At 39.1% G+C, this 26,812-nt stretch overlaps 1 protein-coding gene across 1 annotated transcript in view; it reads right to left on the bottom strand.

The window, feature by feature from the left end:
• The window catches only part of THSD4 (thrombospondin type 1 domain containing 4), a 336,017-nt gene that overhangs the window by 267,290 nt on the left and 41,915 nt on the right, over positions 1–26,812 (bottom strand). Inside the window, exons 4-5 of the mRNA XM_087744677.1 lie at positions 25,416–25,858; positions 10,263–10,692 (exon numbers count right to left, since the gene is read on the bottom strand). Coding sequence (XP_087600803.1) covers positions 10,263–10,692; positions 25,416–25,858 — 873 coding nt within the window. The remainder of the gene's footprint in view (positions 1–10,262; positions 10,693–25,415; positions 25,859–26,812) is intronic.

The following is a 26,812-nucleotide window of genomic DNA, read 5'->3' as shown; positions in this document are numbered from 1 at the left end:
CTGTTAACCAGACTCCTAAACAGTCCAAAGTCTGCCCTTCTAAAGTCCAGGGTAGTGGTTTTGCTGACCCCCCTCCTTACTTCTGCAAGAATCAAAAACTCTGTCATTTCATGGTCGCTGTGCCCAAGACAGCCTCCAACCACCACACCACCCACCAAGCCCTCTCTGTTCATAAACAGCAGGTCCAGCGGGGCACCTCCCCTGGTTGGCTCGCTTACCAGCTGCGTCAGGCAGATATCTTCCACACACTCCAGGAACCTCCGAGACTGTTTCCTTTCTGCTGTGTTGTATTTCCAGCAGATATCTGGTAAGTTGAAGCCTCCCATGAGAACAAGGGCTAGTGATCGTGAGACTTCAGCCAGCCGCTTGTAGAATACTTCATCTGTTGCTTCATCATGGTTGGGTGGTCTATAACAGACTCCCACCAGGATATCTGCCTTGTTGGCCTTCCCCCTGACCTTTACCCATAAGCACTTGACCTTATCATTACCATCGTTGAGCTCTATACAATCAAAACACTCTCTAACATATAGAGCTACCCCACCACCTCTCCTTCCTTGCCTGTCCCGTCTGAAGAGCTTGTAGCTGTCCATTGCAGCACTCCAGTTGTGCGAGTCATCCCACCATGTTTCTGTGATGGCGACCACATCATAGTTTTCCTGCTGCGCAATGGCTTCCAGCTCTTCCTGTTTATCATCCATGCTGCGTGCATTGGTGTAAATGCACTTCAGTTGGGCTATTGAGCTCATCTCCAACGCGGGCATGCCACCACTAGGCTCACCCCTAGCAAGCCTGGTTTTATCCCCTTCCCCCTTCGAATCTAGTTTAAAGCTCTCTCAATGAGGCCTGCTAACTCCTGAGCCAGAAGCCTTTTCCCCCTTTGAGACAGGTGAACCTCATCTGTCTCCAGCAGGCCTGGTGCCATGTAAACTGCCCCATGATTGAGAAACCCAAAATTGCACTGCTGGCACCAGACTCTGGGCCACAAGTTAATGAAGTGAGTTACCTAGGGTTGTTGACAAAACTCTAGTTCTGAAAGCTCTAAGCCTTTGCAGGTTTGACTTTGTCACATTAAGAGAGTCCTTTTAGTGGCACTTTGATGCTCAAAGCAAAACTACACACCATCAAAAAAAATTGTCATCAAAAAGTGACCCAAACTGAGGTCTCAAAACAGCTCTCAAGATAATTAGTATGTTTGCTATCTTTAACAAATGATAACGCAAACAAAAATACAGAAAAAGAAAACAGTACATTGCTTGGCTGGGAAGTTACCAAATGTTGAAGCCAAAAACCAAAGACCATTGGCAGAAAGAGGCAGGGGATGCCTCCCTGGCTTCTTCCCCCTACAGATCACCCATCGCCTCTCTAACACTGTGGTGACAGTTATAAAAAATACAGGATTGGCTTTTCCACAAATATAGGTCAAGAGTTTGAAGATAAACAGCCTTACCAACCTATCACTAGAAAGAAATTCTGTTTTATTAATTACACTTGCATGTCTCTATGTGTGCAATATGCTGCCCGCAAAGGTGTTATTTCTGGACAAACACACAGCACACTCAATGAAGTACTAGCAAAGATGAGGCAGAGCACCACAGCCTGCTTGTTTGGTTTTTTTTTCCTTTTCATTTTTTTTTAATAACACCACTGCTTTAATTATTTCTGGGGTTTGCATTGTTCTGTATGCAGTTAGCTCTTAACGTATCATATGCAAAAGTCTTATTTAACTGTTCTGGGCACCACAGGGCATGTAGTGCCAGCTTCCATTTTCACCACTTCTGGGGGAGAGCGTTTGGACTACCATCCTTCAACACAACTATTCTGTGGTGAGGCAAGGGAACACATGCTTGCTAGAGGTAATCTCACATTTATGTTTCCTAACTTTCTACATGACTTTTGGCCATTTGCTGTTTTCAAGCCCTGCTTAAAAATCTAAAATTAAAAAAATCCACAGAACTAAAAACTCTAGCAACAGCATTGCTAACAGACCACTTCTCCTTCAGCACCCTTAGCTTAACTTTGGCAGCTTCTCCTGCATTTCCTTCTTCCTCCGCTCACCTTGGTCAGTACAAGAAAGGATTGGGATTGTACTGGTGGGTACTTTCACTGCAAGTTCCTGTATTCATGTAATTTATGTCCTTTTCCTGCTATCTGGCCTGAAAATGTGCCTTAAACTTGTTCATTATCAGCAGTACTGAACTAATCTCCTAAAAATACCAGGAAAAAATTACTCCTTTCATGTACCAAAACAGATGCTGACATCTGACAGTAGGTGTTTTCTATACCTCTAATTAATGGGAATAGTTAACAAATGTTCATAAAAACATTTTTAAAAAATTATTTGTAAATGAATTCAAGGGATTTCCCCTGATCAAAGTTTCTAGACATCTGCAGCTTTCTCTGCTTTGAAAACCTGGATACAATTAAAGTAACATATGAATAGAAAGCAAGTTTCTTGTTCAAATTATAGGCGTGTTGAATAATTACGCACCGGAATTTCAAAGACTTTTGTCAATATGAATTGACAAAAAGAAACAAAGACAAACTGGAATGCCTTAAAATATCTCCCATAACACTTGTCTATATTGATAAATGACAACTACTCAAATTTACAGTACCCTATTAAACAAATCTACAAATACGTCAGGAATGCAACCGTCTGGTTGCAACTCTGAAGTCACAATTTTCATTGATCAGTTTCCTCTTTAAAACTTGGCACAGAGGTTATGTCTGAACAATAACCAGGCAATGCATCTGAATCACCCTGCAGTCATGTCTTATTGCAGAACAAAAAAAAAAATCACTTCAATTTGACAAGCATCCGAATGAAGTTTCTGAATCACTCCACATTTTAAGTGCTAGCGCTGCTATTCAAAACCGATGAAGTGACTGGATAACTGTGGATCTTTTCCCCCTTTCCCCTCCTCTGTGACACATGCGTTCCATTTACTCTAAGAATTAGAAAGGTAACTTCTCGGACCATTCCAATTGCTACATGAAACCTAGCATTCATAGCTCACCAGGAAGTTAGGAAACAAATGTTTTAGCCAACTGATACACAGTTTGGTTTGATTTTGAGGCACTTAGATGAATTATTAACATTTTTACATCACATTATTACTACACATAAATGAGGGTCTGAATCTTCAGCTATTCTTAGACACAAATTCACTCAACTTCAACCAGTACGTAGACTTCTCCAACTTCACCATGCAACTCATTTAACAGGCTCAGAACTTCAAAATAAACCTCACAGAAGAAAAATGCAGCTCAATGCTTCCTGAAGTATCATAAAATACCGAAGTACTACTGTTAACCATACCTTTTGAAGCACTTCTATACATTAAAAATCAAGAAAATATATACTGGGAAGTTGACAGAGCCTCTGGAAAATTGAGCTCCCAGAGTGCTCACGCTAAACTCCAGACATACTAATGGCGCTAAATGTATATGAATTGGGTCTTATGCTAAAATATGGAAACTGTCTACCACATATAAACACCAAGAACAGACAAGAGAATTCCCCAAGATATTTAGGAGCCATAACATAAAATACAAGAAAGAAGTTGAAAACTTAGGTTGACCACCACAAGGATTATTCGGACATTTTTACAAAAGGGATTTTTACATGGAGAGAGCTTTCAGCATGGTATATTGTCCTGCGCTATATTCATAATGGTTTGAGATACTTCATTTTTAATGTGAAGTTATGTATGGCTACTGCTTCAAAAGCAGTGCTATTGTGTATGGAGTAAACATAATTGCAGTCAGCACGGGCACTCGCTACAGATTTTCCAAATTTATGATTGTGAATCCCACTTCTTCTTTCATAACGTTTGAGTGGAAAACATGGGTGAACGGGGTTGGTACCATTCATTGAAGATCAGAACTCAAACTAGAAGCATGTCACAAAATGCCTCAATCATAAAATTTGTTCTGCATAACACAAAGCAGAGTTAAGATGGTTTCCTTGATTAATTATGGCATTTCTTGCCTTAAAAAAATACAGTTACTCTATGTATAAACTGAACATTTAAGTTTCTTACTGTGTCTTTCTGATAATGCCCTCACACATTTTATAAATTTTTATCACTGATACATACTCTCAACCTTTATTTTCCAGTGGAGTATTTCTGTTTTATTGCCTTAAGGTGTTTATTCTATCCTAGACTCTACTATGTTTTATTTATATCTTATTAAATTGTCTTTGGAGAAACACAGAAATCTCATCATTTCTGTATGATGCAGAGAGTCATCATAAGAACATTACAGATCCCACAGGTCACTTCTCCCTCACCTGGAAAATACAGGCTATGACTGTAGCCGCGTATACATTAGCAAATTTTTACCTGCACCTATCCTTTTGGTCTGTGTTTTTATAGTTCTTGGCACAACAGGGCATTAGAGCATGACTCTGGGACTCCTAGATGCTAAATTAGTTTAAAATAACTCAGATTTATTGATCAAAGTAATTGAATTTTCAATTAAAAACCATAAGCCTCTAGACATCAAAATTTTCTGAACTGTGTGATTTTGGCCTTATTATGAACATTTACTAGATTAGTAAGTAATTAACCTAGTAATAATTAATTTGTGTAAAACAGCTAACTTTGTGTTCTGTTACTGCCACAAGTACAGAGCACGCTTGTGGAATAAAACTATTTGAGAGAGCTTCTAAAGTTACCCCAACGTATTTTTCCTAATGATTTAAGGCAGACAGTTTCCCGTAATTATTTAAATTCCAATAAGAACATCATAATGCAAAATATTTCCTAATACAGTGTTCTCAGTTGTTGAAGAGGATGTCATAAAGCCACAGTGCAGAGATGCAGGGCAAACAACTATGGTCCAAGAGCTTTATCCAAGGTGTCTCTATGGGACTCTTGTATACAAGGGACAATTGATCAAACTACGTAGGACATTTTACAAGGGGTATCTCTGTGCCAGTGCCTGGTAAATTAAGCCTGTATTAGTGACAACGCATTCTGAATTAAGATTTATAAAATTCTGCTGCAAATATGAAAACAGTCAAAGAAAGGACAGTACAACTCAAAGTAATGTAAGCTTTTAATAAGTTTCCTATACACCCACGGAATGTCAGACTACCAAACGTACATACAATCCCACAGTGTTTGCAGGGAAAATTCCTCACATAAAGTCAAGGTTAAATTTCCTCAGGAAAAGATATGTCATCATAACCCCACTTTGCCACTTATGTCAAACACCTACTCTATACAAATCTCAAAACGAGAATAAATAAACCACACAGTAGCTCTTTGGGAATAAGAAGGGGCTTTTCAGTTTAAAAAAAAAAAAAAGGTTCTCTTAAAAATACAGAGACTTCTATTTGTCTTTACCTCAGTATTTGAGCATCCCAACTACATTAAAGAGTGCACACATCTTTGCAGCACCCCATATCACATCTGAAAAGACCTGTCTGGGAATTACATTTTCTGTTCCATATGAAATTAAACATTTCCACTTCTACCTTTGTTAAAACTTGAAACGCTGGAAATGTTTCATTTTCTATACAGTGGAAAACTTTCAAAAACGCTTGGGCAGAATGCCAGCAAGCTGGTGAAATGGCCCAAGATCCCAGGTGCCAAGGAAGCCTGCCAATGCCTACCTATGTGCTTAGGTGACAGAAAAGCACATCAGTTTTTAATGGACTCAACACATTCCTGCAGAACATTTTAATTCTATTTAATTATGGTTCTGCACCCAAAAAAGCCTTCCAATGGAAAAGTTTTAACTCACACCAGTCAAAATTAGTATCATCATCATTAATATTCTTTAGGAAATTAAATATGTTAATGTATCCCATCATGATAGAGCTGGGGATTAGCCCTGAGCCTTTTACCTCACCTCATCTCTTCAACTGTAAAAAAACCTCTTTCCACTTCCAAAATTGTCTTTTCAGATACTTTGCATTCCTTGCTAAGGTGCCATTCTCAAGTGCTCTGCACATAGGAGCACAGATCCAAGTAAAGAACTCTTATTCAGAACCAAAAGCTGGATTTTCCATAGCTGTGCTACCAGAATAATAGTATATATAGCTGAAGAGTCAGGATAAGAAAGTTAAAGTAATCATTGTTTTCTGATCCTATCTGGATACTTCTCCAAAACACAATTGACTTCTTGCTAAGGAGGAGTCACACAAAATACTGGGAAAGGCAATATACTCTAACTGGAGACATGACAGTAACCCACGTGAAGCAGGGGGCAAGCTAGCAACTGTGAACAGAACTGGACAAGCTCAGCAAAACGCCATCCATCAATATCTCACTGAGCTCTCAACAATCAGTCTTTCATACATTTTAGCTTGGTTTTTGCAAATTCATATACAAGGAAAAGTAGAAACTTGGTCAAAAACATACCTCAATCCATAGCTAAAGACAATTTAGATTTTACGTCCATTTTGTGTTGCTCTTCATGGTGAAACTCATATATGAATTTCTCTGCCTGTTTTTTCATACTCCTTGTTGCACTGTAACTGAATCACCGAAACAGTCACTATTTTGTTTTACAGGTTTTCTAACCAGAGCATTTAAGTGGTCATGATTACTATGTGACTTCAGACTCAACTGTATTCGTGCAATTTGGAAAGCGGGAACTGCAAGAGAGGAGAGGTAACAAGCTGTCAGGGTAAGCAGAGCCTTCTGACCTGAACTCACCACCAAGGATAACATAGAAGCACAGAACAGTTTGGGCTGGAAGGGACCTTTAAAGATCATCAAGTCCAGCCCCCGGCCATGGGGAGGGACATCTTTCACCAGACCAGGTTGCTCAAAGCCCCATCCAACCTGACCTTGAATGTTTCTAGTGATGAGGCATCCACAACTTCTCTGGGCAACCTGTTCCAGCGTCTCACCATCCTTATCATACAAAATTTCTCCCTTATGTCCAGTCTAAATCTACCCTCTTTTAGTTTAAAATGGTTGCCCCTTGTCCTGACACTACAGGCCTTGGTAAAAAGTCTCTCTCCATCTTTCTTAGAAGGCCTCTTTAAGTACTGAAAGGCTGCAATAAGGTCTCCACATATTAAGGACAGAGACTTACTAAGAATGAATGTTTCTACCAATAAGACATAATTCACTATACGTCTCACAAAAAATAAAATAAATCAGATAAAACTGACTTTACAAAGGAGCACTCCGTATCACCAAACTTACACCACAAAACAAGCAGGCTTGAATGTCCAGAACCCTGAAAGCTTCCTTGTGTACACTGCCCAAGCAACCCTCAGCCTGAAGTTAATTTAGAAGTCTATTCTCACGCATTCAGACACTCACGAAGGGCTAGTGACTTGGCAATGCTTGAGACAATTAATAACAAAAAGTGCTCAGTAAACAGATGTTCCATTTGAGTTGCTTCCTTTGTTCTGGTGACAAGCAACGCAAAAAAGTTTGCATTCAAATTCTACTTCACCCACAAGACCATATAATTCTCCTTCCTTTAATGTAGCGGGAAGTAAGGAAGATTTACTCATCACTCCCCCATTTTGGAGGAATACAGACTACATTTGAAGACTCTTATTGTATTGTGACTAGCTTATGGTTTCAGTAAGATCTGTCAGTACTGTTTGTGTGTAAAGGACAGATGTTCACTGCCTGTTTCCTGCTGAAGGAGATGACAGGCAGCTGTATGTTCGGAGGTGAGCATGTACAAAGCCTATATGCAAGGTGCTGAAGAGGGGAAGCCACTTGTACAATAAGAAAATAGGTTTAACGACCTGCAGAAACACTTGAACAAATACAAGCACTTCCGAGGTTCTCCCTAACCAAAACCCGCAAGTTTAACTTTTATGAATCAAGCTGTCAGTCATGTAAAATGAGTTCAGCTATTAATGAAAAAACAATAAATGTACAATAATGAGGAAATGACCTAATGGACCAAAGCAGATTGACTTAATTTGTTATTAATTAACTGCCCTTAGGAGAAACTGTAGAGGGAGTGGCCAAACACCAGGATAACCATTAACAGAATACTTTCCTCTCAATAAATGAGATTTTCATTTTTGGTATGCTCCAGGAAGAATTAAAAAAGAAAAAAGAGAAAGACAGAAAAAGATACTGTTCTCTGCGTGCTGGCAAGACCACTGGCACATGTCACTGCCGATAAATTAAATTAAAGCCCACGTGCAGAAGCATTTAATCAGGAAGAACAGGCAAACAAAGTAAAACACTGTCGCCCTTGTTTTGCTCTCGTCCTGGCCTTTATACTAAAACTGTTCTTAGCAACTTCTTTTTTATAATTATATTAATTGCCACATTCTAGGGAGAAAAATAACCCTGAATAGCAATTACAGCTTCTCTGGGGGTAACAGAAACGTTGCTAAATAAAGAATATCACTATGAAGAGTTCCATGCCTAGGAGGAGCTGCATCATCTACAATTTATCTTTGTTATTAAAAGTCTCCCGTAATATAAATGATGATTTCTTTATAACTGCATTTATACATGCAGCAATGGCAAAGATGCAGCAACAGCATGCTCACCTATTTTCTCCTCTTCATCTATTGAAGTCTTCTGTTTAAATAACAGTTTCTAGAATTAACATGAAAATATTTTCACTCCTTTTCCCCTGCTACCAAAAGAAATTTGCCAATGGCCAGACCACTCATCATACTGACCTGCATGTCTTGTCACTGTCTAATTCACAAGCTCATAGCCCTCTTCTCTGCAGCCCACTTGCCACTCGCAACAGATTTCCGCTATAAACCTTCCTTCTCCATACCTTGGCCATCTGGGCTTGCTCCTTTCTTCTACCTCATTTCTAACTTCCTCACCTCTCACCCCTCACTCTCTGAAAAGAGATCTTTCCTGGAAATTATTTTGTTACATTTCTTAAGTCAGGCAGAATACTGTCCAACTTTTTGCCTAGACACAGTAAGGGATGAAATAAAGACTGGGACGTTTGTGTATCGCTTGGACACCAGTGAGCAAATTCAGCACAGAAAACTTTCCAAATTAATGCCTGTGCACTAAGTTCATATTTTTTTCATTTCATAAATTTCCCATTTCCTTCAAAAAACAGACAGCGTTTTTCAAAAGAGCACTTTGTACCAGAGACTATTCTTAGAGGCTCAAACTAGCCCTTTCAAGTTTTCCATTTCAGACAAATACACTAAAACTTTCTTGACATTCAGTCTCTTCAATCAACTGCTCTAGTCTCAATGGACTTTATTCATAAATAAAGCAAATGTAATAACTGCTACACTAAGAGGCAAAAAGGCAGTCATCTGATTTGCTTGGGTCGTGTTTGTGTTACCCTGATCACATGTTCTGCTGCTACAACTCCACTATGCAGGCTTCCACTAAATGTCACAGGATTTCTAAGACGCAGAAGAATCAGATGTGCACCCACCCAGAAAAATATGGCCTGTTATGTCAACATACTGAGACCGCTCTTGAACATTCTGCTTCTAATATCCAAATACGAGCTTCTTCAAGTTTGCAATATTAAGTTCGATTAGTAGCCCAAACAAGACACAAATATTAGGAAGAGGTACTTTAGGAAATACTAAAATGACACAGACAGAAACTGAAAATTTTAGCAGGATGAAAATTGCTTGTGGGGAGAAACAGCAAAACCTCACTAGCCTCCCACATACAATGAGAGACTGCCCCAGAGCATAGAGCTACATCCAGCCAAACATTTTTGAATGAAGTAATAACAGAGTAAGTTTTATTTAAAAATTAACACAGAACAGATTTTCTCTCCAATAAACTAGGAAGCCAAAATCAAAGCATGTAGAGCTTGAATGCTGGTAAAAGTAGCATCTGTCACAGAACGCACACAGCATCATGGAAAGATACTGAAGTGATCTAGGCTACTGGGTGCTGACTCTAAATGCTATTTAGAGCATGACTAGCACTCCCAAAAGGATAGCCTTACCTTATGGGACTGAGAAGTAGGGAGTCTTCATAACATGGTCCACACCCACTCCATTTTTTCATTTCTTAAATGGAAGAATATTAAACTTGTCTGTGACTCAGTTTCTCCCTCTATCAAATTAGAATTGTAAGTATTGGTAGATTTAGTGACTCCTTAAAATCCTTTAAAGTACGGTATTAGGTAACTATAATATTATGCATCTACTTTCAGTATTCCCCAAGACAGTTTAAAATAAGTTCACAAAAAATTTCATTAAATTAATAAAAAACAACGTTCAACTTAACTTCTTGACTATGTGAGCATTTAGCATACAAGGGAAAACCAATAGCTGTGCAACAAATTAAATCTAGGAAAACCAGACTTACATTTGTGTTGCAGAGTTTATATTGCTTGTAGGTACCAATGCACACAATTGCTGCAGCCCTTTGAGGCTGGGGCTGACCCTGGGCTGGCGGGTGTGATGCAGACCCCTGATGGTTTGAGTCACTGCTGTGAAACAGGCTTTGAGATACAGGAAATGAAGATGACTGATAAACTGAGGGCCCCAGGACTTGATGTCCAGCCTGAGGCCCACTTTCTTCTTGATAAAGATTCCCGTGTTGAAGTGAAGGACTAGCTGCCTGGCTATAAGTGTTTATGAGACTTGGACTCTGATGAAATACGTGGTTCCTTGATGACTGTCGCTGCCTCCGAAGCTTCTGAGGCTGCTGACCAGTATCAGTTTGTAAAGGTAAAATGTACGGCACTTTTCCATATCCATACTTTCCTGGACCAATAGGATTTCTGTTTCTGCTTCTAAAAACAGAGAAAGAGAGAGAAAACAGTTACTGAATTCGTAAGTGAAGGAGCAGTTACTTATATGACTTGTTATTTGTCAAAGTTATTCACTGCAAAGCAGCAGGTAACCAGAAATTTCAATCTATTTTACAGAAAATATGTACAAGCTGTAGTCTTGCTTGGTGTATTGGGTTGAACTAAAACCTGGGCCGTCTTTGGCTGAGCGTCACATGGGAAGTCACTTAGTGTCAACTAGCAAAGGCAAATGGTTAGGTATAGTATAAAGTAGCAGTTCAGGGGGAGGTGGTTGTTGTTCTTTTAATCCCTAGGACCCTCCTTTACAATGGAAATTCAGACAATCAAAGCTGTATATTCCTACAATTCATAACCATGTTTCTGAGGAGCTTGAGATACATAACAGCAGGAAATCCCTACTGTGGATTTGAGTAATGACAGAAGAAATTTGAATTCAGTACGGCAAAGATCATTAAGCATTTTCTATCCATTTAAAAGGCCTCCTGTGGTTCTGCTTCATTTGCTACATAAGAAATAAAAATAGAAATAGGAAAAGGATAAGGAACATCACAATATTACTGAAAGATCTCTGGAAAAGATGACAAATGCAGGAAAATATCCCTGTTATGGTACACAGTTTATTTTCTCTTCTTTGGCCACCAGATTTACTCTTTTTTTTTTTTTTTTAATATACAAAGCGTGGATTAGCAATATATTTAATTAATAAGTCATGACCCCCCATTTTGTTGTCAGGATAAAAGCCCACCTTTCACTGTACATTACTAAAACATTACACAAGAGCTTGACAGCCGCTAGCACTAATCACAGGAGTTTCAGGTCTGCTCTCTTGCGCACAGATTTCTCCTTAATTACTGAAGACCCTGTGTTTTGGGCTGTATTACACCTGTACCAGCACTCTCAAACAGCTGGAACTCCCTGGAGGGTAGTTTTGTCCTCTGTACACTCACAGCAAGACAATGGACTCGGTCAAAAAAAGTCAGCTCCAAATTACAAGTGAAAAATCACAAAGTGAATAATACCACATTTGGGTCACACCATTCAAGAGGCTTAATCCTGGAATTTTATCTGCAAACAATAGGCTCATTTGCATTTGCTTTTCTTGTCATCTTGTACAGCTCAACATTGCATCATGCCTTCACTTTTAATGCTGCAGTCTGAAGAATAAGTTGGCAAAAAAGATTTCTTCCAGTTCAGAGCAATATATGAATACAGCTGTTTTGGGTAACCTTTGCAGCTCAGGAAGGGAGACACCATTAAAAGAAGGTTATTTTCTTTCTGTCCATAAAATGTATTTACATTTTTTAATATATATAAAATAGACTTGAACTGCAGTGAAAACCAGAGGTTATAAATTGACATACTTATTTTTTAAAAACTGAAGTGTTACAGATGTCAGACAGCCACCAGACCAAAGAGACTTTTCTTTGGGGTTGTTTTTTCTTGTGTTTGTTTTCTTCCCAAGTCTTATATTCTCCCAAGACTCCTGTTACATGGGAACCTGGGAAGTCGTTTACTTAACATTCTAGCTTTATAGCCACGTGGGGCTTTTAATCAATCTTCCTGGCTCAAGGATGTGTGAACAAGAGTGCTGATTTACCCCGGCAGATAAGCGACCAGCACTCTTGAGCTGTTTATACCCGTTAATCTGCTCTGTGACCGTGATGGTCATTGTTGAGGTAGGGTTTTGGTAGTTACAGCAGAGAAAAGTAGTGCAATGGGTTTTGGCATTAAGGGAGGGGGAAAACAGCTTCCTGTAAGTGGACAGGAGAGGAAAGAAAGAGAAATTGCGAATGGGAGCTATTTCAGAAGTTGAGACTAAAACGAACTTGATTTAAATGAGCAGAGTTTTGTGTTGCATTTTGAGTTTGGGTTTTTTTTAATGGGCAAAGAAATTGATTCTCCCTATGTTGCTGCTATTTTTAATTTTTAACATAACTCTTCATTTCTGAGTGAGAGCAAAAACAAACAAACAAAGAAAAATCCTTCTTGAGCTTTCTAGTTATATTCTGCACTCTAAAAACACTTTGATATCATAGTTCTCATGAAGCATCTTAGATTTTGGAGCAAATTGGTTCATCTTGGAAAATAGATACAACAACTTATTTTCTCTTGCTCCGGTCTGTAATGATTCTTACAGACAGCAGTTTTCTCAACCTGACCACACCAACTTTGAAGTGTCTGAGATAGAAACCTTGGCAACAACTCCTGGCATTGAGAAAGTTACTGCTTCATTGCAGGGAGCACAGACTGCATGGGGTGGTGTTCGCCAGGGTGGACAGAGGGTGGCACGTCTACTTTCAAATTTATCATCTACAGTCAGGTTGCTTGCATCTTTCATCAACAGGAGGAGAAAGCTGCTAATAACTGAGCAATAAGCCATGTGCAGACCAGTGGAATGGTAGGAATATGCCTCTGCCCCAGCCTTCTGAATGCCAAATCCTTTGCAGCAGCAAGCACTAGACTCGTCCAGAGAAGAACACCTAGACGCATCATCCAACCCACGTGGAAGAACTGCTGCCTGGCAAACTAGGAGAGGTCACGCAAAAGGTTAAAAATAAGACTGATGTTTGACTCAGTCTCCAGTTCAGGGTCATGAATCGGAACTGAAAAGAACTGAAGGACATGCAAGAAATGGTGACGTAAACTAGGACCCTTCAGCCTGCAAAAAGTGATGAAATGGGCATATAGTAGTCTTAAGCATAGAATGACTAGTATCTGAAAGAAGGACTCATGGTTGAGGGCAGCAAGTGTCCAAAAGCTGCTGGAATCTCATAAAATTATTTGCAAAAATTAGAAAAACTTGATTTTGAGGGAAGCCAGACTTTTTTCTTATAAAACGATCAATCACTGCAACAAACATACAACGACAGCGCCTAAGAAACAACAGCAATAGCAACATTCTCATACTGTTAGTTCCTGCCTCATCTTGGCTTCTTTTTCTACACTGTAACTTGGAAATGTTGCTGGAGTCCCCACTGATGAAGAAATGAGGCACCCTTTCTGGTAGCCTAAGTTTCCAGCACCCTTATGATGACATGCCTCTGGTTGCATCAAGGCTCATGAGGGGTGAGTCCTCGCCTTTGCCTCTTCCCCCCTAACAGTCAGGGCCAGAATAACCCAAGACATTGCCAGGTACCACTGAACACACGTTTCAATTTGCTCAGGTTGTGCAGTAATTACGACCTGGAATTTTCATAGGAACACACTTCCTCTGAAATGGAAGGTTAACTTTTTGTAGCTGGGAACATCGCATTTCTTTCAACATGCAAACTTCTGGAAACAAAGTGTAACACAGAACCTCTAATTATTAACATCTTTATCAGTGTTCATACATTCATTTAAACCAATATTGCCCAGACTGAAACTATTCCAAACACTGTCGGTTTTGCCTTAAAGCATCTTTTATTCAAACTTGGCAACATCCTTATAAATTAGGAATGCAGTTTGTTGCAATGTAATAAAGAAGCTTGTAAAAATAACTTGATGGTAATTAACTTTTATAATTCTTGGGGAGTGTCAGGCAGAATTATGATGTCATGCAGCAGTGAGGGAGGGAGTGTTATGTAGGTCCATACACAATGAGAAAACAATGGGGAATCAGGGAAAGGAAAGCGGGAGGAAAATCAGACAAAATCTACCATTAACTTAATAATCAGAATTAAACTAACCTTGCTGACACTGTTTGCTTTATGCTAAATCAACCCAGCTTTGATCTGCTGGTAGGAGATGGAAGTAGGTCAAGCCCTGATGGCTTGCTGGGAGTTTTCAGTTGCCAGCAGGCCGTTTTCTTACCTGTCATTCACTATGATTACCTATATTCATTATAAGCCACGTAACTCACTCCTCCCCACAGCATTGGCTTGGAAGCTCCTCCATATTGGTTTGGGGGTTTTTGTGTTGTTTTGTTTTTAAATGCATACTATGATGACCCAGGTCAGAGTTGGAATGCACTCTCATTTAATGCAACAGGTAAAGGAGGAAAAAAGAATTAGCAAGTAACAGCACACCCCTAAGCCTTGTAGCTACTTAGCCAGACCTACGCTAGAGTGAGACTTTGCAGCATTAGACTTTACATATCCAGGTATGCTAAAAACCAACAGAGTCATCGTTCTTAATGTAGCAGTGGTTAAGAAGAGCATTTGAACAGGATGTTGAGCATATGTTGCTACAGGAGTGAAGTTGAGTGTATGAACCACAGTCAACAGCTCTCAGACAAACTCTGAAAATCCAGTCTGAGCAAGATCTGAGTTTTAGACTCCGATTTTTCAACAACTTTGACAAAGCTTTTCCAGCAAAGTGTTAGATTCTGTCTTTACAAGTCTATGGTTCCCCAGCATTAATAGAAATAATGACAAGAGTCTGGCAGCAGAATGGAGCCCCATATTTCTCCCACCAGCACAATTCCTAAAATAGCTGTATTTAGAAAGGATTTAATATATTTCCAAAACCTGCAACATGCTGCACTGCACTGACTTATCAAGGATATGACTGTGTCAATACAAACTCTTCACATAGCCTATATGAAAACAGCAAAAATGAATAATGCTTAGTTTCCTTCTGATAAACAGTCCCTGCAGAGCAGATACTGTTTATAGATGGATTTACTTAGGTATTAAAACCGTAAGTTGGAGCACCGATCATGAGAATGATTGCAGAGTTGAACTCCAATAGGTATGAGAAGTCAACCACTGGCACTAAGATACGAGCACTATCACGCTCAGAACTGAAGCAGTTAAAGTAACACCTTACTGCTCATTTAACTATACAATGAACAGTTAAAAATCAAAAGAAACCCAACTCCCGGAGAGAAAACACCAACTGTTTGAAAAACAGGTGACAGGAAAAAGAAGCCTGGGACTTTATTCTGCAGGATTACTCAGTGTTTCTCACTGGTAAAATCCAGTGCTCTTTTTGCACATACTTGGGCCCTTCAGGAAGTTACCAATTACATTCTACATCAATCTTTTCAAGCTGAACCAAATATGACTGTATTAGCAGAACAGTCTTGCTAATTTTCCATTGCCTGTAAATTAATGTTCACAGTCAGGAATTTAATAGGTTTGTCAAGTGTACTTCCGTCTCAGGGTCCATCCAGTCCTTAGATGTGCAGAGACAACTTAGGACCGGGGAGAGCTACATTCATATCCTACATCTGTTTCATTTAGAGAAAAGTTCCTCTTCCTAGATCAGCCAGATCAGCTCAGGTAGAGAAACAACATGCTCCCACGTTTTTCATATGCTAGGCCAGTTAATTTTACATGAGGGCTTTTGGCTGCATATCTTTATGTCAGTCCGATTTCTGCCACTGCTGATCCACTTACGTTAATAAAACTATTCAATGTAAGCCAAGCCTTTTATTTAATTGCTTATAATAAAAAGATATCAATCAATGATTGTCTACAATACTTTGCATGGAGAAAGCTCCTAAATACGCCTTCAAAAATTAGAAGCAACAGAAAGGAAGAAGTACCAAAAAAGCAAGGATAAGTAAATCTCACCAGCTCCATCACCTCTTAAGCTCTCTCGTTAAACTGTCTGGTATATGAAATAAACACTTAACGAAAAGTTGTTCAGTTCTTTACTGGATTGAAGAAGAGAAAGAGGGAATAAAAAGAGGAAAAGAAGTATTCAGCAATATTTGCAGTCAGTTAGGATGAAGACTGCATGTACTATGGACAAGCAAAGGGGGGAAAAAATGCCACCAAGAACAGTGTTATCATCTAAAGGCATATTACTGCTTAACAGAAAAATATATGTTGAAAAGCAAGTAGCTACATTAAGTGTTTTATGTCAGACCATAGCCAGTAGACATCTCTGATCTATTGTGTTCATCTCAAGTTGAGGCATAACAGCTGTTTAAGGCAGATCTGGCAATCTTCTTTCTTTGGGCATAATTCTCATAAACACACACACACCTCCCTGATGGTTCAGACAAATCTGTTGAGCACTCTGATAACAAAAATGATGGGCCCCTTTAAACTTAAGCCAACCTAAATATATTCTTGAATTCAAAAATACATTTGCCCAGACAAGTATGAAAATCAGGTTTTGTGCTATTAGTGTAGGGATTGTAGCAAACATTTTAAAATTATTATTAGCTAGTATTCTTAGTGGTCTAACTATTAACAATTTCTCTCATGCTGAGGGTAAGTCAGCTGAGAATAGTGAGAACTGGCCCCTCACTGCATATTTTGAGTGACAAAAAGGAATTTTGTTGTAGTAGCTTTTTCCAGTTTTAGCCATAAGCATACATGTGCCCTGGTCAGCAAATAAATGCATTATCACTGCCTCATAGAGTTTATGCTAAGAACAATGCTTTGAACCTCAAGTGTTCTTGAGGTTCACTAAGAAAGAAGTACTTTCGGAGCTGGTGGGCTGGTTATTTATATGAGGAGAAACCGTCTTTGAACCAAGGATACGCAGCGTCTTTAAAATACATAAATAAGATTACAGGTTTCCTGGGCCTCCACCTGTTCTCTTAAGTGCTCTTTACAAAGCGTCTCTCCAACATACATTTTTCATTTTTTCCCTTTTTTTCCCTTCCTTTCTGCTCACATTTCTCCCACCATTCTCAAATAGAGCTTCCCTGGCTCACTTCCAGCTGAAGCATAACTCGTTTTCTTTCTCTTCTGATGTCAGACAGAATAAAGAATATATTTTACATGAGCTTTGCAGCATTTCATTCAACTTATCTCCTAGTATCAAAATACTTCTTCTCTTGTAAATGAAAACCTGCTAGGTTGAACATCAGCAAAAACTCTCATTTATGACACCACGGAAGACTTGTTGTCCTACTGTTGGAATGTTTTCTTAGAATGAACCCAAAGAAACTGCCAATTTCCCTCATTTTCAACTCACCACCTTTCACTCTGTTTCTCAAGGAGTAATATAATGTTCTGGGAAGTCAAGAGCCTTCAGCCACCAGTTTCACCAGGGATAAGGAGGAAAAACTGCACAAGAATGGCAGGCTTCGTGATATTTTTTCCAAAGTTTTCTCTTGTCTATTGGCAGAAATTATTCCGCAAGCAGAGGAAGACAGTTTTTTTTCCCTGTATGCCCAGCTACAACAACCACTGTAATGAAAGACAACAGAATCTCATCACGGAGCATTTGGATAAATGTGAAACCAATGCTTAGCACTTCCTTTAGATTTTGTTGAGAGTTTGGTCGAGTTTGAAGCTTTTTTCAAAATCTTCAGAGGCTTGCTTACCAACAACGCTGTCCTGGAATTAACAGATAAGTCCTCCAATGCGCTAAGGAAACTCACCTCATCAGTGAGTCTGGTCTAACTGCACATGTAGCCTGATGCTGCTCTGGGTGCCCAGGACCCAAGCATTCTTCAGGTGCCTTCCTATTCTTCCCACTTGGGAATTAAGCAGCTGCCTATGACCCAATCTCTAAAGTGTTGCTGGCTGTATTTTTGTCCTATCAACACAGAAATCAATCCACAGCTAGCACCTACTCAAGCTGAACTTAATAGTGATCTATCATCAGAAACAGAAGTTCTACGTGCAAGACAAAAGCAGGAGAAAAAAGAGAAGAAATAGTACAAATACGATTTATAGCTTTATTTCCCAAACAATACGTAACAGTGTAACACTGCAATGTGTCTTTTAAATTTTACTGATTTGTGCTTTTGCATTGCAGTTATTCATTTCTATTAAAAAAATGCTCCAAAAGTGCATTTCTTTGATTCCCACTAGAAACTTAGTTCTAAAGGAGCTCAGTCCCCTTAGATCCTTATCAAGGCTCTTTAGCTTACATTTAAGTCCTACTACCCGTCATGGTTTTAACAGGACTATACACACGCTTAAGTTAGTAGGCCAAATCCTCTTTAACTAAATCAACTACATATATTCTAACTTAATTAAATCTATTTCTGTGGATAAGCATAGCAAGATTTAACCTAGTGTTTTAGATCATAGCAAAATATCTATTTAGCAGCATTACATTACTGTAATTGACAGCTTTTAAAGGACACTACCCATTTACATACAGTTCAAGTATTTAATATAGTTAGCTGTCTTGATTTTGTTTCTGAAGAACTGAAAGTGACTTATTAGCTATTCCTGCCAGCAATGAAGTTATTGAAATATCACTCTGATATTTAAAATGTAACTAAGAAAAAAATAAAGGGAGACCAAGAAGTCTTTGCAGACACAAAACTTCAACTACAAATGGAGAAAACAGATCCTAATTACATAAGTTTCTGTTAACAGGATAGGTACAGGTATATATATTTTTAATGTACTTTATTATTTTTATTACTCCTAAAATAGTATCCTTAAAATAATTTCAGATATACATTTTTAATCTCTGGCACTTCCTCCATAATTCAGAACTGTAACTGGCCTACAACTGTCCTATTCAACCTTTTACTTTCCAGCCCTCCTGCTGCTTTTAATTTTCTTTCATGTTTTATATATTCTTAGGCACACAGTTAACAAAGTTTACTTTAAAAAGACTGTCCATCATGCATTTTTGGCCCCCTTTTCTGAAGTTTAAATCACAAAATAAACTGTCTTATCCTGGTCATAACCGCTATCAAGTTTACACCTCACAGTATTTTAGCAGATTCTTTCACAAGAATAATTTTATTAAAAATGAATGATTTACTGGTTTGGGAAATATATTTCCATCTTCTCAAAAGGGAGAGCTCTCAACAGTCAGGTTGATTCACATCAAAAGCCACTGTGTAGCCACTCTCAGAACTGTACCATAGCCCTGTGCAGCTTTGCATTCCACGTACTCACTTCTCACCAGCTCTACATCAATCTGGAGAAAATTACTTAAACATGAATGAAAGAAGGGAGCCCTTTGACTCTGTTTTATGTTATGAAAATGCATGCCTATCGGCTGACTGACCTAGAAAATACCCTTAAAGCGGTAAGCAGTTATCTTTATCAAATGTTTGGTCACAAGAGTTAAACCACCCCTTCTGAGAGTATATCACACATTGGAAAGTGGAGCCATCATCACAAACTTCTTTTGCCACATTATAGCATATTATTCACACTTCTTCAGCACATTTCATTGCAATTAAATTGGTGTAGGCATTCGCTTCATTTTACTGATTTTCATTATCAAGGTAACTAAAACAATGGAACTAACTAGTTTGTTTTACATTTCTGGTAACTTTGGTAACCACACCATGATTTGTGGATATTCACTACTTCCCATGTATCATATATGCATATGAGTATTAAAACTATTGTAAGCATATTTGATCTAAAAATTTCAACTGCTAGACGACAGAGTAACCAACTATACCTAAAAAGTGCATCTTCTGGAGGAAAATGGATTACACCACAAGGATGATTCTTCTCTCATTTCTATATTATATTAGGGGCAAAAAATATTTAAATTTTTCTGACAGAGTAGAATTAGTGAATAAAGTCACTATGTAAATTGCCTCTTGGGAACAGGTTTAATTAATTGGATTAATATAAGAGAGATATATGTGGACTATCTTAAATGAAATTTTCCATCCTCTGAGATCACCACTAATACCCCAGTACAGCATAGCTGCAATAAGCCCAGAACAATAACTTACTATATTGGCTTTTGCTGATCTCACAACAAGTGCTGACCTCATTTATGTCACTTTCAACACTGAGATAGGATTCCAGAATTTGAACCCAAATACTACAGTCCTTTTTTTCTATAAGTTGAATAACGCCTCTAATCCCAGGAAATTTAGTTACAAGTCTACAAGTTTTTCCCCTTAGCTTCATCTTTAAGGTTTGATTGAATAATGTAACCATGCAGTTGTCAGGCAAAACAGCAGAAATTCAACACAAGTAACCACAGAACTCTGCTGAGATGCATTACAACTGTGATGGGAGCTTTGTTGTGTTTCTACCCCTTACTGAGCAGGCAATAATTCATTGGTAAAATGCACTGTCTCACATCTGACTGAATGCTAGCAGCGTTCTCACTTCCCCTCCCCTCCCTCGGTCAACCCACTTCAGGAAGGGTTGAAATGTTCAGCAGTAAGATTAAGAAAGCTTCTCAGGTGGCCTGCTATTATAGTATCATGTTAGGTTTTTATTTTTGGTAACACCATTCAAAGTGTACTTACAGTAGCATAATAAAAATTGATACTAATTAGGTAATAGTAAGCGAGACCTAGAGCGTATCAGGGGGATTAATAACCAGATGAGAGGGGGGACAGCACAAAGTCAACCCGAGGCCACAGCCACCCCCAGCTAGCTATTCATTTTGCCAGGAAATACTTCACGTGATCTTTATTGCTATTAGAATCTGTTTGGAATTTTATTCAGAAGGAAAATAAACATCTTTCTCATATAGCTTTAAATCCCCCAAGTGCTACCAAAATGAGTTCTTTGATTACGACTGCTGCTCTTAGATTTTTCTGGAAAATTTATCCTCAGAAAAGGATCAAATCCTTCTCCCTCTGTCTTCCTCCTGCACACACACCAACCCCCAACAAGCTTTTATAACCATATTGCGTTTGGAGTAAAATGCATCACATTTTCAGAACCTGAGAAAATAATACCTTCTTGAACCTGAAGGTCCAGCAATCACACACTCATCCACCTCTATGAACTGACACTGACTAGAAGAAGTCACAAAAATTACATCAGAACATGAAGCTAATGATGCTTCAACAGGTTAAGGAAATAACAACTGAATTGTCCCTTTAAAGGTTAATTGTAGACCTGCCAACTGAGTGATCTACATTTGCCTGGTCAAAGCATCTGTGACAGGGGGCAAAAGAAATACTTTCAGAAAGGAAATTCTGCTTTGACATTAAACGATGCACTCTTCCTTTCCATTGCGCACAGGCCTAGAAATGCAGACTGACCCTATACAGGGTACAAAGCAGCACAGCAGACTTTCACATCAGCTGCTGGCAGCAGAATAAAGACCACAGAGCTATAGCCATGCGAGAAGTTGATGATTTTTGGATTATTTCCTCAGTGCAAATCTTTCCTCCCATTCTTCTTCCAAATACAAAAAGAGCTTTAGGGAAGCCCTTTCCTTATTAACATAGTTCTTTAGACTTGCATTATTTATGCAAGCTTGCTTTACTTATTTCATTATTCTGATGATAAATGTAATTTTGTCTTTCTGCTCCTAAGAACCACATACAAAGTACACATCGTTCTTACAGAAGTGGACACAGAAGTTTTGCTGCTCCACCACGAAAGTCCTCTTGTAGAGAAAGCGAAGGTGGCAGTTATAAGCATCCTAACACTCAGCACGGTTTTGTCTTCTCTATCACCAAAACAGAGAATTGGAAGTGCCACATTTAAGAAGTACTAAAGCCTAGTCCATTGATGATATTTCCTTTTGAGATGTGTTTTCTCTCTTAAAGCATGTTATCCTTTGCATGCCCTTATTACTTTTCCCTATATGCTTCTCTATTATAAAGATGTCTAAATGCTTTGATATTTTTTCACTATCTCCTCATTCCTGTTTCTTCTTATCGTATGGTGTGCTCCATGCATTTTATCTGGGTGAAATAAAAAACAAGGCTGTGCTAATGGGAACTCAACTCCTCAAAGCTGAGAAGAGCTCCCTTCCTTTGCCAGTGGACAGCCCAGAGAACCATCAGCTTTCTTTTTGTGTTTCCATCCTCATTCCAGTGACTGGCTATAATTTCCTAACACATTTCAGTTATCCAAGAACTCTACTTACAGCACTATGATAAAAAGGGGAGCACTTAAACTTTTTAAATTAGACTTCTAATTGTAGATACCTCAAATCTCTCTCTCCCTGAGCTTCAAGTGCAGCCCTGGTCTCTAAAGCCTAACTGAATCACACGTGAACTAAATTTCAAAAGCTGAAAATGTGAATATCCTCTTCACAGACAAGGTATGTCAAAATTTATGATACATAAATTATCTTTTGAATTTTGCTAAAGAAACTGAACAATTCTTTTTCAGCTGCCTGGAAGCAGGCAGAGAACTTTTCCACTTGCTGCTAAATGACACAAACATATTCAGTGGCTTTGAAGGACTGCTATTGCTGTCAAAACGTATTTGCCTTGGCAGCCATCCAATTTCATCTTACCATGCTATCAAATGTGAGCTTATCTCAGTCACAAATGTCCATTCCTCTTTTATTGTTTTATGGAAGTCTGCTAAAATTACAGCTCTTATATAAGTCCAGTACAGTAAATAGGAATACCCCAAAAAGTTTCCACCGACTGTACATACTGTGAAAACACAGATGTTTTTTTCTAATAGCCTGACACCAATTTCCAATATCACCCATTTAGTGAACATTGAACACTGTTCTACAATATAAAAATCATGTCTAGAGTAACTTACATTTTGAAATCTGTTTTCCATATATCTGATAGAGTCACTAATCTCCTTTGTAAAGAAGGTTTGTACTCTGGATTTTGTAAATTAAGGAAAATTATTAGGTTTGTCATTCTAATAATTTCATTTTCAAATAATATTTTTTGTTCTCATTCTGTTTTTACAGTCACCACCAAAGAATCTGAAAGTTATGCAATACAGCAGACTTTAAGGCCACCAGGGACCCTCCTAACACAAGATGGAAATAACTTATTACGCAAATAAGATTAAACCACTGACCTTGAATCCACAGTCTTTTGCCAAGGGGCAACATGTAGGTGGGTGGAAAATCAACTGTGGTACAGAAGCTTGCACTGTGCTTAGGAAAGCACAAGAATTTTCAAAAGCAAAGGCCTCCATCATACAGGAAAGTGGAGGCACAATAGACATTATGATCATTTTAGTATTTCATATGGCAAGGCATTTATTAAGAAATAACATAGCTTCTCTTCTGTACAAAGTCAACATTATTTTCTGCTCATTGCCCTCTCGTGTTCCAGCCATAACTGCAGTGATCGTTTCAAACTGTTCCAGTGTCTCCTGGCCTGCAGAGGCCACCACAGCAGCAGGGGATAGCCTGCGGGGATGGAAGCCCAGCTGTGCCAGCAGCCTGGCAGCAGGTCTGCTGCATAGGCCAGGCCAGCTGGGATTCCCTTGGAGACTGAGGGTGCCAAGGGGCTGGAGCAAAAAGGCTTTGAATGACTTTGTTCTGACGGTTCAAGGCCAAGCTTCCAATATTAGTAATAACCCAGCTATGTACTACAACCTGCATCTGTTACGCTGCGCAGCTGAGAACAGAAGTGCATTATAGTAGATGATTAAGTAGGAAAACAGAAAAAAGAAAATACGACTTTTGTCTCAATGCAGTCACGTTAACACTGCTACTAAAAAGCCTGCCTCTGGCATTCTCTGAATTTTTATAAGATCGTCAGTGCCATATTGAAGTTATGCTCAGTAAGTTTAAGCTATCCATTTGCATGGGTTTGAAAGAAAGACAACGCAGTGATTAAAGGAAACGGCCAACACCTAGGAAGATCAACATCTGAACAGCTGGTTCCGCTTTTTGAAACTTATGCTTCACTGAGATAAACAGGAGGCTTACAGGTTAATTTCTATTTTCAAATATTCTTTCAGATGGAGAGAGTTTCTTGCAGGGGCTGAGGATGTCTTTATCACCAGCAACAGGGAGTCCTACTGTCTTATTCCAGTCAGGCTGGAATATTGCCTCAAGGTAACATTCTTTTTTTGTTTGTTTGTTTGGGTCAGCAAGATGTCTTTAAAAAGGGAATTACAGTTGACTGCTTCACCTAAGAATCTTAAAGAAGCAGATGATATGAAGGAGGGTTTTTTGGTTTTGCTTTTTGGGTTCTTTTTTTGTTCGGTTTGTTCTGGGTTTTTTGTTAACTACCACAAAAAAAAAAAATCTCTCCATGCATCTCCAAGAAGAGGGCTGAGATGGAAAGAACCAGAGAACTGCTGGAATACATATTCTGAGGAAAGACAAACAAAATAGAGACGTTTCAGGAGCACTCCCTCCCAGGGGATCTCCATGCCCATTCTCCTCAGTTTCCAAACTGGAAACACATCTATTTTCCTTTCATACACATTAAAAAAATCTGATAGATTGGTATCTAAGAAGAGAAAAAAGTGTTTCTCCAGAAACTGGAGAATTAATTGGAATTAATTGTAACAGCACAGTTCCACCCAGCCTTAAAGACTGAACCGCTAGTATTACGAAATTGATATAAACATATATGGTGTTTAAAATATTCCATGTATTAAACAACCACATTTTTTTAGTTTCATCAAACAGGAAATTTTGCTAAAAGAGGTGGTAGAAAACAAAAAGGGGAAAAGAGAAAACAAAAAGCCCATAAATAGAAACTCTGGAAAATACAAAACAAACGTAGAATTTTGACTAGAAAAAAAAGACTGGACAGTTGGCCATTCTTTATGAAAAAAAGTTTGGTGAATCTTTTTTCCAATCAATTAAAATCAGAATGGCTGTTGAAGTTAAGAATCCAATTATAGAGCTGTTAATTGTTCTGATTTTTATTATTATGGTGAAGATGGAAATGGCAAATGAGAGCATAGTAGAAAAGGAAAAATATCTCAATACATCATAAAACAAATGTTAAAGGGAAATAAGATAATCTGCCTAGTACAATTGTAGAATAATTATATCTGTCCTTGGGTATTATCATACAAGTAGTCAACAGGGAAGATAGACTTCCACAAAAGATGGTAAACATTGTAAAAGTCAGTCTTTAATAACTTCTCCATAAGTATTTAAAAATATCAACTCTAATCTGACGCGTCATTCTTAAGATACATCATTCACAGCAAGAACAAAATGTGTGCATAGACACATACCTCTTTTCTGGCTTGGCGTTCTGCCTCTGGGACTGAGAATGCCTGCTGCCTCTCAATGCTCCTCTGCTCAGATGGCTGTTATTATGGCCTCCAGAAGAAGCAGAGGCCCAAAGGCCAGCCCAAAGCTGCTCTTCATTCCTGTGAAGTGGCACAGATGTACGGATGGCAGAAATGACATGGCCAGGATAAGCAGTCAGCGAGTCCTCGCGGTGGCGGGAATTCTGATGAGCAAGAGTTCTCTCTGAGGCTGAGTACTGCCGCCCTGGCCTTCGGTAGCCCCTTTCCCGGTAGTAGGCTGGGAGGCAGGGCCGTGTTTGCTCCATCACACCGCCACTGCAGCTCCGAGAGCAGGCAGACCAGGGGCCCCAACTTCCCCACATGCCTGGGATTCCTGCGCTGCTATCCTCAGATGCATCTCTTTGCTCTTCTATCCTCTGGGGAACCTGTAGACACAACAGATTGACTTAGGAACAAGAATTCACACTGTAATATGAGGAAAGCACTAATATCCTTTTTAAGCCATTCACGCTGCAGTCACAAGTGAAACTGAACGACATAGGAAGTAACTTGTCTTATTCATTCCCTGTCAAATGGCTGCCCGTTCTGCCAGCATAGGAGGAGGTCTCCTACAGCCATCAACCATTCAGACCAAAAGTAATTTTTGGACTACCTTGATAGGAACAGATTTTCCTTAGTTTTCAGCAATGGAAAACTTTGCGTAATGCAAAGCTTGGAAACGTGGAGATTGAAAACTGTTATAATATTAGCAAAGTCAGGAAGTAAGGTCATTTTTGGTGACAAACTTGGGTCAACAGACACTGACTGCTCTCTTCCACTCTGACGCCTCAACAATGGAGATTGCTAGTGGTTGCAATAATATTTCAGGAGCTCCCAGCTCATGTGGAACTTTGTAGGAAAGCAATAACGTAAGAGGACAGGCTGATTTCCAACCAGCTAAAAATACTGCAATAGTTAACTCGTATATTACCACTTTTCCCCCACCCCCCATATTAATGCTCCAAGGAAAAGAGCCATTCCAGATGACCCACCTAATCCTACATTCACAGAAATCCGCATCAAATTCAATAAAAGACAGGATAAATTGTTGGTCTTGAGTGTTCAGTGCCACTTGGCCGATACTCACCATTCAGCAGCACAGGGAAAGAGAAACAAAGGACCCCACAGACAGGGGAGTTTTCTCTTGAAGGAAGCTAGGAAGGATTAGGAAGGGCAGGGACTGTTACTGTAAGGAGAGTCAACGCCTCAAGCTGTGGCCAAATATTTAAATATTCTGACCCTGTGGTTGGCAAGGTACCAGGACAGCCTAGAAGTTACAACCACCCATCCCCATCTCCCTGTGGACTTGTGCCCCAAGCTTTACCCATTCCTGGAGCTAG

Source organism: Nipponia nippon, unplaced genomic scaffold (genome assembly GCF_047370975.1).
Source record: "Nipponia nippon isolate SJK-2023a ecotype South Korea unplaced genomic scaffold, ASM4737097v1 scaffold_9, whole genome shotgun sequence".
Lineage (NCBI taxonomy): Eukaryota > Metazoa > Chordata > Aves > Pelecaniformes > Threskiornithidae > Nipponia > Nipponia nippon.
Note: the sequence above shows the minus strand (reverse complement) of the source record. Positions and strands in the feature narration are given on the sequence as shown.